The following is a 13,148-nucleotide window of genomic DNA, read 5'->3' on the forward strand; positions in this document are numbered from 1 at the left end:
ATGGTCTCAGCAGGTGATGGAGGTTGGCAGCTCATTCCACCAGAGAGCAACAGAGGGTGACATTTTTGACATTTTTTTTTTTTTTTTTGGACTTGTTGTGAAGGAACAACAAGGCGTAGGACATTCATTGACCTGAGCTGGTGGGAGGGAGCATGCATTTGTATCACTGATATTAACTAGGGAATACATATGCTCCAATACATATTCTTTGCTCCAATTTCTGAAAGGGCCCAAACCTTTCACATATCTGCCCTTCATAAACCACCAACTGACACTTAATGTACTGGAGGGACAGAACGTGTCTCTGAGTCTCAGTTTTAGAGACACAGTTTTTGTGATGAAATGTGTTTTGTGGAAAAACTAAAAAATAGTCTCACAATGGTTCTCTCTGCTCCAAGGACGTGTGTATAATAAGCTCAGTTCTTGTCCCTGATGCCCAGTCACTGTTTCTCTCTATTATTTCTGTTTTCTATGTGTCTGTGAATGCTTCTTATTAAAACTAATGAATAAATACACAATGCAGCCATTATGCCTGTGACATTCTTTTGGTTTCCTTACACAGTGTGTTGCTGCTGAGGAGAGGACTTCTTCAGCGTCCTGGGAATGAAAATAACATCCCTGGATGCAATGATCTGACTTTACCAGGCAATATACAGATGAACAAAGGAAGGCAGTATTTGTAAACAATGTAGATAAATCGGAAGAAAAGGGGGGATCATTTTAGGAAGAGAATCTGAATTTCTCTGCAAGAGGTTTATTTAAAAAAAAAGAGAGGTACTGTACTACTACATTCATAAACAATAAGAAAATATTTTCATACTTGACAAATAAATGATACATTTAGTTTTGTTTTTAAAGTAGGATCATATGGTTTTAACAAAATTCAGACTTTGACTGTGAATAGATTTTTTTTTTGTTTCAGTTTTTCTTGGGACATTAATAAATTTGATACTTTGGTTCCACTTTTCAGTCTACAGAGTAATGTTACTGAAATATCACAGCTTTTTGTTTTGTTTTTCTGTTGCATACAGTTTTATTGTTCCCCACTCCTGTAAGATACATTTATATAGTTGTAGCACTTTAAAAATGTACTGTAGTTTAGTGCACTTCACTGATCAGCTATGTAAAAACTTCTTAGCTTCAGGCACTTTCTGCTGCATCCTCCAAATCCTTTAGTGCACTTTATGTTATAGACCACAAAGTCATTTGAGCTCAACCACTTCAAAAAAAAAAAAAAAAAAAAAGTAAAAAAAATGAAAAAGGTACACACTATAAGCCGAAATGTGTGAACAAGCATTTTCCCACATAATACGTTTTTTTTTCCATCACATTTTTTTAAGTTCTAGTGCACTGATAGTTTTTCTGTGTAAACTTAGACCACATCCTTTGACCATTTTGCTACTCTTTCAGCATCCTGCACATGACTTCTGCATTTCGAAAATAACATATAAACTTAAAAGAAACTTGTATGAATGCATCTCGAGACACCATGCGATCTCTTTAATTCCTCCGTCCTAGAATGCTTTTTGTGTGAACAGCCCCATTTGCTTCAGACTTAAAAGAATGGGGAAAGAGAGCAGTTTAAATTTAGATGAAAATGTATTAATAGAGGACTGAGGTGACATGAAAACAGCCTGGGATAAATACATTGAGTCGGCTTTACTGTACAAAAAGATCTGTCTGAAGTCCTAAACTTGAGACATATCACATGCTACTATTACATCATTCGCACAACTCAATTTCAAGTTAATGTCACCATCAAAACATATTAGAGCGTTTTTTTTTCTTTTCATGTTTTTTTTTTTCCCCTTTTCTTTTCTTTTTAAAGGATGGGAAAGCTTCCTGAACCTTTTATGTATGATTTGTTTTACGTTCCCTAATTAAAACATTCATCACCCATGTGAATTAAGAAATCTCTGTAGCATACATTAGGCCTTTTAATGTATTTATTATTGAATACAAGTCAACAATTTTATATGAATATCTAATGATAATAAACATCATTATTATTTTTTTAATAAAATACATTTTGGTTATTTTAGTATGTTGAGGTCTATGGGTATTTTCTACATCTTGAAAGTAGAAGAGCAGGTCCAGGTTCAAGCCTGATATTTTGATATATATTTTGATATATTGCAGCTGTTAACATATGAAAAGGATCGAAGAGAAACATACTTGAGGCTGCTGTGCCTCCAAGACATGCTCCAAGACACTCACCTAAAGGATTATTAGGAACACCATACTAATACAGTGTTTGACCCCTTTCACCTTCAGAACTGCCTTCGTTCTATGTGGCATTGATTCAAAAAAAGTGCTGAAAGCATTCTTTAGAAGTGTTGGCTCATATTGATAGAATAGCATCTTGCAGTTGATGGAGATTAGTGGGATGCACATCCAGGGCACGAAGCTCCCGTTCCACCACATCCCAAAGATGCTCTATTGGGTTGAGATCTGGTGACTGTGGGGGCCATTTTAGTACAGTGAACTCATTGTCATGTTCAAGAAACCAATTTGAAATGATTCGAGCTTTGTGACATGGTGCATTGTCCTGCTGGAAGTAGCCATTAGAGGATGGGTACATGGTGGTCATAAAGGGGTGGACTTGGTCAGAAACAATGCTCAGGTAGGCTGTGGCATTTAAACTATGCCCAATTGGCACTAAGGGGCCTAAAGTGTGCCAAGACGACATCCCCCACACCATTACACAACCACCACCAGCCAGCCTAGTGGTAACAAGGCATGATGGATCCATGTTCTCATTCGGTTTACACCAAATTCTGACTCTACCATCTGAATGTCTCAACAGAAATCGAGACTCATCAGACCAGGCAACATTTTTCCAGTCTTCAACTGTCCAATTTTGGTGAGCTCATGCAAATAGCCTCTTTTCCCTATTTGTAGTGGAGATGAGTGGTACCTGGTGGGGTCTTCTGCTATAGTAGTCCATCCGCCTCAATGTTGTGCGTGTTGTGGCTTCACAAATGCTTTGTTGGATATCTCGGTTGTAACAAGTGGTTATTTCAGTCAAAGTTGCTCTTCTATCAGCTAGAATCAGTCGGCTCATTCTCCTCTGACCTTAGCTTCAACAAGGCATTTTCGCCCACAGGACTGCAGCATACTGGATGTTTTCTCAGACTGGCCCGTCTGGCACCAACAACTATGCCACATTCAGAATTGCTTAAATCACCTTTCTTTCCCATTCTGACATTCAGTTTGGAGTTCAGGAGATTGTCTTGACCAGGACCAAACCCCTAAATGCATTGAAGCAAGCCATGTGATTGGTTGATTAGATAATTGAATTAATGAGAAATTGAACAGGTGTTCCTAATAATACTTTAGGTGAGTGTATATACCTATGTATTTGCTTGTATTTTATTTGAGTATTATACAGCAAAATAAAATATAGAGATTATTTTACTTTTAATTTTATTTTAAGTTGTGAATCATAGCGGTCAAAATAGTTAAATCATGCCTTGTTTGCATTGGGTAGATCCAGACATGTAAACACTGACACAAGTCTTTGAGATGTGGTAATGTAAGGCAAATTAATTACTATTATGGGTTATAAAATTGTTTGACATTCATTGCTGATAGTTTAGGTCACCTGTTAACCTTCTACATATTTTTTATTTAAAAAGAAAAGAGAAACTGACATGCTTTCTGTAGAGGTCGCTCTCACATCCTATCTCATTCCCCTCTCTTGTTATCGATCATTTCACCAAGGGCACCATGCCTAATTTATGACTTCACACTCTTGTGGGAAGGACAGGAAGAATTGGGTTTCACCTCACCCAGTCTGAACCATTCAAGTCCGGAATTTCTCTTTCTGTACTGTTTGTTTTACTGTGCCATGTTTATTTTGTATGCATCTGAATTTCATTGGACCACATTAACTTTCACTTTATGTACTACACATACATATTTTAGAGCATGTGAATTACAATACATTATTATGCCGATGGCAACAGTAATACAATTCTAATACTACTATCACTGTATACACACAAATGATTTGAGAGCATATAGGTTACAATGCATTACCATGCCCAAAATGGTAACAACATTACAATTGTGTTACATAAAGATCACTGTATACAAGTAAAATTGCCCTCTCTTAGGAAGTAGTTTGAGCGTCTAACAGAATCATTGCTGTTCAGTTATTTTCTGCTAGGGATCAGCAGAGTGTGCTTGCTCTCATTATGCTTAAAATACACCAGGCCAGTGTTATTACTTTCAATGAGCACTTTCTTTTTGTGGAAATTGCATCTCTCTTCCAAAACATTCCTAAAGGGGAAGTTCAGTGCCACTCTCAGAAACTCATATTCTTCTAGGAAAGCAAAGAGGGCAGAGATGAAACAGAGACCCACAGGAGAATAAATTACACAGTATTAATATTATCACTGACAGAGATGATGTCAGTAGCTGCTATGATATTTTTTTCCACTAGAGGGAACACATTCCTGTCTCCAAGACACTTTTTATCAGAAGAAAAAATGGACAGATGCAAATGAACAGCCATATTTTAGACCATGTCTTGATTTTTTTTAGGAGAAGAACCTCATAGTGAAGGAATACAAAATGATAGTTGGATAGTGTTTTCTAAAGCCAGATAACACTGGACACTACTCATGACTGGTGTCTGCCTGGATGTCTTGAACAGGTAATCATCTTCCGTTACTAGAAGAATGCACCTGTCTGAACCTCAGAGAGTCAGATGCAATCATCTGAGTTACTTCTTCACAGAGCTTTCCTCCTCCACATCTCCCTGGCAGGTCCACACATGCACAGTCTTCACTGCCTACTCACGAGGAAGTGTTTCTATGTGTCTCTTGTCTTGTACAGCAATATGTACTCTGCCCCAGGGAAAATTAGCTTGAAAAGCAGGAAATTTGGCCTGATGCTAGAATTAAAGTGGAGTATTTGGTGTGAAGGATGATAAGTGTTCAGATTTCAATATTTAGGCACCTCTTTAAGATAAAAGCAGATTATAATGTTTTCACTAATGGCATTATAATATCAGGTATTAATACTGTTTATAACAAACATATAGCTATAAATGTAATTTAGAATGTATTGAGACCTATAAATCTTAGACAATAATGGGTGGCTAATTATTTTAGTAAGTGATGAGAAGTGAAGTTAATTGTACAGACAGACAAACTTAATTTGCCTATTTTTAACTATATAAGATTAACAAGATTATATATCTATGGAACAGGTTTTTGCAAGAGATTAAGTTTTTATTGTCTTAAATTTAGCCAATGTTTTTTTTTCCATATTATTCATGTTCAATCTTTTTAAGTATTTATTAATTTCGTTTATAAATACAAATAAGAATCCCTCTTCTTATTTGACAGGTAAAAAATTGTTTTGTATTATTGTTCCATTTCATTTCTATTTATTTAGTCATCTTTTTTAAACAAATTTGTTACATTTCAATAGTTTACCCTCCACCGCCACAAGATTTGATCTCACAAATCGCCATCCAGGCCAGAAATCCTGTGGAATCCATTTTCCAGGCTTTCACACAAGCTGTGTGACACTTGTGTGATTGACATCTCTGGCATCCAATAATTTCGCGCAAAGCGTCAACTGTGGGTTATGATCTTCTGGGTGTCCAATCAGCTGCGACCGACTATAAGAAGTCTCTTCATCAAAGTAGAATTTGAATGTAGGTTATGATGAAGTATCCGAAATTCCCCTCCCCTCTATGTTAGCCGGCGAGGATATGGCTTCTGCTTTGTTTAAATTATACTCATCCCGAATAAGACAGCACAAGACCTGTGTTTTAATAAAATATATAAATAAATGAATACAAATTCTAACAATATTATTTACAGATCCCTAGATGAGGAAGACGCATTTGCATTAAAACATGATATGAAACGCTAGTGGTTGCACCGTCATACATCGTGTGATTAGTTTTTACTTTATTAAAAATCTGATCATCGACTAAATATGTCTTCTTTCTGTAAGAGGTTTTGCAACTACATCGCACGGCTGGTAAATTGTTGGTGGTTTGTTTGCGTTTTTTCTCTCTCTCTCTCTCTTCTTTTTTTTCTATTTTAGCTGTTTTTGCGTTTACTCTCAGTGCTAAGTTTAGTGCAAATTCAAGGAAAGGGGAGGAGCTGCAATGCTGCATCTGGTATGAAAACTCTTTTCCAAATGCCACCCCTACTTTGAAAACATTTCCTTATTTATGTGCCAGTGGATTTCGAACTTCGGCAATGTGACTGACTAGCTTTAAAATATGTAGGCTAACTGCTGTGTTTAGAGGTGATTTAGGAGTCAATAAGTCCAAGCAGTTCGTGGACATACGACATTTGCCAACTTATCAATTTTAATGAAGAGAGGCACGACTTCATATTTTAATGTCGTATCAACGTATTTGGTGAGGAAATGTGGACATGCGTTGCACAGATATGCGTGAAAAGCAGAGGCAGGAGGTGTGTCTTCTCTGGTGAAATACCGGCTGGGGGTGTGTCCTTTTACGCTTAGAAATACTTTCCATTGTTCCACTCTATTGCCTTAAAAACACGCCCCCTCGGAGTCCGCTGACCAATCAAACAAAACCGACCGCCTCTCATGCTCCGCCCACAAATCTATAATAAAGCCTCCTTCATCACATGTCGTCGGCATAAGAAAGCTTCATTACAATAGTGATTGTTGGAGGATACAAGCGGAATATTTTTGCTCTTTCGTGCGTGCTGAATTTTGATACAAAATATTAACTATGGCAGACACGAAGGTTGACTCCGCGACAGAAATCTCCGCAAAGGTAAGACCTGATGTCTCTAGATAAACAAAGTTTTCATTCAAAAGCATGTTCTTTCATTTGTTTTCTAGTTCAGATTTAAAATCGTAAAACGTGTAGGCAATTTTTGGCTGGAACCGGAAAGAAACGTTGATTATTACAAGTAAACGACGAAGTATGCGATAACTGCTTTCTACGTGATTTAAATTGATGGATTGTAATGAGAATTTTAAATGGAAACATTTGTAACGAGCTCTTTAGCGCGTGCGGAATGAGAGCACATTCAAACGCAATTTCTCATTGTCCGGAATGTAACAGTCTGCGCGCGCGGGTTCTTTGTTTATACAAGCGTGTCAGTTCCCCTTTGAACAGCAGCGATATGCGCTGTGGACGGCAACTGATTTACCGCGTTAAATCCATTTACCTGAATTCTCTGTATGCAGTTTTTCAAATCGTAAATCTACATATGTTACGCCATTTGCACATTTGTTTGTAGATGGTTTTACGGATTCTGTAATTTTAACGTTCAACAAGGTTTTGGAGTACTCGTTTACTTAGTAAATCCCCCCATTCATTGCCGGTTAGTTTGTGGCTATAACGGACATTATGGCAGGTTTGAGAGAGCGTTGATCGGTCGATGGCTTCAGGGCTGAAAGTTTGCCGGTTTGTCTAGGTGGCTTGAAGCCTAAATCGACAGGAAATCTCAAATGCAATGATAAAACTAATTGATCACACATTTGACTGGATTAAATAAGCATAGGCTATATATTTACTTATTTCGAATTACCGCTGTTCGGGTTTTTTAACTCCACGTCCGATAACGACTGTGATGCAGGCAGCCGATACGCGGAACTTGGTTAGACGCTGAGCCTGAAGTGCATCGGGTTTCAAACGCAAGTTTTCTAATAAGAAAAAAAAAAAACACTTGATTAAATGGTGTACGCGACCTGGTTGACGTTTAAGACATTGTGGTCGCGGTGCCGTTGTCGTATTCGAAAGCCCTTTAAACTCGCAGCTGATCTGCAAGCTCGTACATCGAATAATTATGGCTAATGCTCTCGTTGAATATTTCCGACGAGTTTATATTTTTCCATGTGTGACGGCAACGTGGGCTTGTTGGTTTACTAGTATGAAGCCAGAGACGAATTTAAGGGGGCGGCCCTAGTTGATGTGGTTGATAAACGGCTTAAGGGCTAAGGATTATATAAACGAATAAATAAAAAAAATCAACTGATAAGGCTCGTTTAACTACTTTAGTTGGGCTTTAACTGAAATCGAACCCATCAACGCAAATTCAAAGAGGCCATGATAATCTGCCGTTTTTGACAGCTTGTGGGCTTTTTTTTTTTTTTGCCTACGGTTTCTTGTCGATTCTGCGACTGCGCGAACTAAATCCAGGTTAACGTGACGGCGGCGATAGTGAAGTGCATGGCGAACTCGGAATGAACGGTGGTGCAAGCCGAGCGTGCGCTTTCTTTGTCCTTCAGAGTTCGGCATCCGCTCAGTGAACCACAGTTCATTGGTTCCGAATGAGCCATCATTATTGGTGGTTTAATATTTTTTTTTGTTGCTGTTGTTTTTGGAGCCGCGATGTTAGCGTGTTTTTACTCACCAAAATATAGTTTATTGAATTTACCTTTTACAGTACTCACAGCCGCCAAAATCTCATTTAAGGGTCAGATTACAAACGAGCTCGCTCGGCAAGAGGCGGGAGCAGGATTCTTTGATGGAAAGCTGAACTGTCCGCTGCAGCCAATGAGGCGTCAATGTCAGAGGGGCGTCATTAGAGATGCAATTTAAATTTGTGCGCATAGGGGGCGTTTTGCTCACGTCAGTCGCAATCTGCATAGACTCTGCCTATTGGACACAGATGGCTCAAATCTGATGAAGTTAAATGTTTAAAAATTTCTTTTTTTTTTTTTTTTAATGTAGGACCTGAAGGAGAAGAAACTCCTCGAGGAGAAGGAAAATGGAAAAGATGCCACTAACGGAAAGGTAAATAAATACTAGGACAATGTTCTTAACCTCTCTTAAAATTCAACAAAGTATTTCATGGACATTATGCTCTTTTACAATGACCTTTTTTTAAAATGGGTTGACAGGAGAATGAAGAAAATGGAGAGCCTGAAATTGATGATGAAGAGGATGATGAGGTGGATGAGGAAGATGAAGAGGAAGGAGAGGGTAGGTGCAACTTTAATGTTCAAATTGTTCTGAGATGACAAAATTAATTTGATGGCGTCTTAATCATGTGGTTACTGGTCAACTTCTATAGGTGATGAAGATGAGGACGATGATGAAGATGATGATGAGCTAGGTGGAGGAACAAAACGGGCTGCTGATGATGACGATGAAGAAGATGAGGTACAATAATGAATTGCTACCTAAATACTGGATCCGATTGATGGTGGTTAACATCCTGAGTCTCTGTAGTATATTTTTAAATAAAACTTATTTTTTCTTCAGGATGATATTGACCCCAAGAAGCAGAAGACGGATGATGATGATTAAATGATTGTTTCATATTGTGGAGCAGGAGTGGATGCCTCTGCTTTAACCCAAACCGTTGGAGCCGGTGGCATAAAGGACTCAAATACATAAAACATGGTCATTTTCAAGTCAGTCACCCATGTTAACCAACTTGACCCCAATTAAAAATTTTCTAGAGGACCGACCACATCTCAGATTTTCAGCATTCACAATGAAAATACACAAGACAAGGATTTGTTTGTATTTTTATTTACATTTTATATTTTTGTACATATATTGTGAAGAGGTCAGCCACTTTATCATGATCTCCTGTGACCAAAACGGTGCTTCTTTATGGAAATTTTACTTGTTTGGTTTGACCATGTCTCAATATTTCAACATAAATACAACATGTATAAAATCAACAGCCATTGAACTCAAGAGCATTCCAGTAAATTTTATGTATGAACTTTAGTTGTACCATAAACTAGTTTTTGTATGAGAGGGCAAGGCCAAAGAAAAGGAGTTTTGGTTTCTTTTGACTTTGTTTTGTCTACATTATTTGTTTTACCTTGGCCTGTTTGTTGTATGTGTGGAGTTTGTTGTTCAACAATAAACTTAACTTTTATTTTGTGAGTTACACCTCTTATTGTTTTGTTTGTTTTTCAAAATCCCATAATTCATTGTGACAGACTAAACAAGCTAGCTGTAGCTAGAAAAATGTAAACCGGTATTGCTAATGCCTGTCCTTCAGTATTATTTGTTAACTGGAACATCTGATGTTCCACCTATTAATTCAGTTCATGACACACTCCACTTTGACACATGACAAATGTAAGAATTGGAGCACTATTCATTTTCCAAGACCACTTTCTAGACTATTTATTAGTACAAATAAAATTAATTGATTTTATGTGGCTACATAAAAGCAGCATTATTACATGGTTTAGGAAGTTACACTCCAAAACATTAGATCGATATTAAAAATGGCATGGTTCCACAAAATGTGAATCATTTGCAGCCAAAATGAAAAAAAGTGCCAGTTGTTTTTTCGTTCTCAACCATATAAACACATTTTTCTAAATCTAAAACCTTAAAAAAAGCAGGTTTTCTATCCTAAAGATTGAGTTTACACTCATTTACTTCTTTAGAAAGGAAATGCTACTCCGATACTTCCAGAAGCAAGCTTTTAACGCATTACGTTCTTACATCTGGTGTTCTCACTGCCTTCGCACAGCTGCCAGAGACTTCCCCACTAGACTTATAAGTGCAGGTCATTTGGCTCTGCAGACGTGAACTGTGTGTGTGTTTGGCTAAAACACTGGCTGATGTCATGTCTAAGTAGGCGTCTATTTCAGGCTTACATGTCAGGGTCAGGTTTGAGGAGAGTGAATACTTGTGGTCTAGACTGTAGAACGAGTGAGTGTGAATGTGTTTGAAACCACTCAGTCATCTTATGCCTTTTTTTCTACAGAGACATTTACTTAGATAGAAATCCTCAAACCTTCTATGATTCCATAAAATAGACCATTCAGCTCAGAAAACAATAACTTATAAGAAAATACTAAATATTCCACATTTCATTTTTCAACTCACATTTTGTCTTACCAGTTCATCCCTTGCATCTCTCTCACACATTTCCCAGTTTTTAGTGAAAGCATTGGTTTGATCATGATAAAAGGAGCTGCTTAGACTAGACCGAATGGCAGCCTTCCACCAGCCTTCATCGAAGTTCATCTCAGTATGCAGACAGCAGCTCGAGGGTTTGAGGTTCCAGCAGCAGCACTGCTGGTGTGTCACAACAGCACGATGCCAATCTATCAAACACAACATGTAAATGCATGTCAGGATGTTGGCAACTGAAATTCTGTGAACATTCATGTAGTCTTACTTACAAGTAACAAGACGGCTACATTTCTCAGGCATACTAAGGTGGCTTACTAAGTAAGTTAGTATGTACTTAACGTTACTAAGTTGGCGATAAATTGGAAATGAGGTAGTGAGCATTTAAAACACGCACTAACTGAAACAGCAGCAAGGTGCTTAACAGATACTAACGTGGAAATGCAGCTAGTTAACGATAAATCTGCCCCAGATACAGACGTTCAAATAAGTTGACACTTTAATTACTAATCTTACCAGATGTGCAGACGTATACGACCCGATTCGAAGGATATCCCGTTTAAGATCTCTCCACGATCATTCTTTTTTTTTTTTTCTTTATGAAAGCCAAATGAAAAACTAAAACTGGACAAATCACAGGTAAACACAGTCCATGACATGCTGAGGTCCACGTAAAATAATGTCTATAACATCTGCAGACGTGCAGAATTCACGAGTTCTCGGTAGATATGACAAAGTGAAGCGCATCCCATTCAAATAAACCGTCAACCGTTTGTCTCTTTAAAATTCACTGTGCTCTTCTGCCGCCTACTGGCAAACAAAGCTATTGCACATCAGCTGCATCACATTAAGGAACGGAAACGGTCTCCGTGTAGGTTCAACTTATTTTGAAACTTGAAACGCGTTCTGTGTGACCCGGATCAGTTAGTAAATCTCATAACACACTCAAATAAAATCGATATATTTTAATTGATTAAATATATAAAATATAAAAAATATATTAAATATAAAATTAATTTCATATTACAATGTTTTCTTCATATTCAATAATTCAGAGTCATTTAATAAGATTTAAACTAAGTTTGATTGTTAGACTAGACAGTAATTCACATTGGTCTATTGACTAAGTCTTTAGCTGATTGAAGTAGTGTAACATCATGGAACTTTAAGATAGCCTTATTAATATTCTATGGTATTTACATTATAGTCCAAAGTGCATCCATTTTTTCTTAGTTCCCCCTCTCCTTCCAACCTTTATCCAGCAATTTTTACATACTTTAAGTCCCAAAGTCTTTGTCTCCAAACCCTTTACAAATGCAGGTGGCCATTTGCTTTCTTAAAACAGAGACATGACCAGCTGTAGGCCTACCCATTGATGCATTCAAGTGGGGATTGGGGGAAGGGGCAACAATCCCCCCACCACCACTATCATTAATTTCCTCCACACCCATCACACATGCACACCAGCTTGCCTTTTGTTTTCCTACCTTTCCTTGAACCAAAGCAGCCTTTGCTTAGTAACGTATAATCAAAGGACATCTTGTGTTGGATACGGCAAGTGCCACAGAAAGCAAATGCTGGGGACATTGTTAATTGTCCCATGAAGACAAAGCTGTGGTTGCTTGTCCAGCCCAATGAAATTGACTGTAATGAGTGTCCTTGTGAAACACAAAAGCTTTAAGATAAAGGTGAGATGCAACTGGTCCTCTCGTATTAGAGTTTGAGTGAAATAATTAGGATTGATGAACACAGCAACCAACTCAGTTCATGGGCTGAAACAACTTACTTGAATAGCCCTGACTATTTTTTAAACACGTATTTTAAGAACTATCTTTTAAATTGCATATATCTATATTTATATGATTTATTACAGTGAAGAATTTAGAGATACTCTACTCTTTCTGTAAGTTGTGTCGTGCGGACATATCGTTCTTTGACCACTAGGTGGTACACTTGCACAGCTTTCACAGCATCATCACATATGTCACAAGGTCTCCCCCAAAATATATAACTTTTGTACCATTTTTTATTTTTATTTTTGTATAAGCTTTAAATCTTAGGTAACATTTACATTTATTTATTTTTATGCATTTATCCAGAGCGATTTACCAAAGAGGACCAAAAGCAATTTGTCAAAGATCCAAACTGTAATATATACAGTACCAGTTATGTTAGACAACTAGATTAGAATGCAAGCCAGAGAAATGGAATACATAGGAAAGCTTAACCTAAACCTAAAAGATATAACAGGTTTCATTTCACGGAACCTGCAGGGATTGTAGATGGGGGGAGTGAATGTACA

At 37.5% G+C, this 13,148-nt stretch overlaps 1 protein-coding gene and 1 long non-coding RNA gene across 2 annotated transcripts; one reads left to right on the forward strand and one right to left on the reverse strand.

The window, feature by feature from the left end:
- Positions 1 to 6,616: 6,616 nt before the first annotated feature.
- LOC113115079 (prothymosin alpha-B-like) lies at positions 6,617 to 9,863 on the forward strand. Its single transcript, XM_026282351.1, has 5 exons — positions 6,617 to 6,778; positions 8,687 to 8,749; positions 8,857 to 8,938; positions 9,030 to 9,118; positions 9,221 to 9,863. Exons 1-5 carry the CDS (start codon positions 6,734 to 6,736, stop codon positions 9,263 to 9,265), a joined length of 324 nt encoding a protein of 107 aa, XP_026138136.1. The 5' UTR covers positions 6,617 to 6,733; the 3' UTR covers positions 9,266 to 9,863.
- On the reverse strand, positions 9,339 to 11,605 carry LOC113115086 (uncharacterized). Its single transcript, XR_003293826.1, has 2 exons — positions 11,363 to 11,605; positions 9,339 to 11,040 (listed from the first exon to the last, which is right to left on the reverse strand). It is a non-coding gene; the product is annotated as an uncharacterized LOC113115086 (long non-coding RNA).
- Between the last annotated feature and the right edge of the window lie 1,543 nt (positions 11,606 to 13,148).

The sequence above is a fragment of the Carassius auratus genome, chromosome 2 (assembly GCF_003368295.1).
Source record: "Carassius auratus strain Wakin chromosome 2, ASM336829v1, whole genome shotgun sequence".
Lineage (NCBI taxonomy): Eukaryota > Metazoa > Chordata > Actinopteri > Cypriniformes > Cyprinidae > Carassius > Carassius auratus.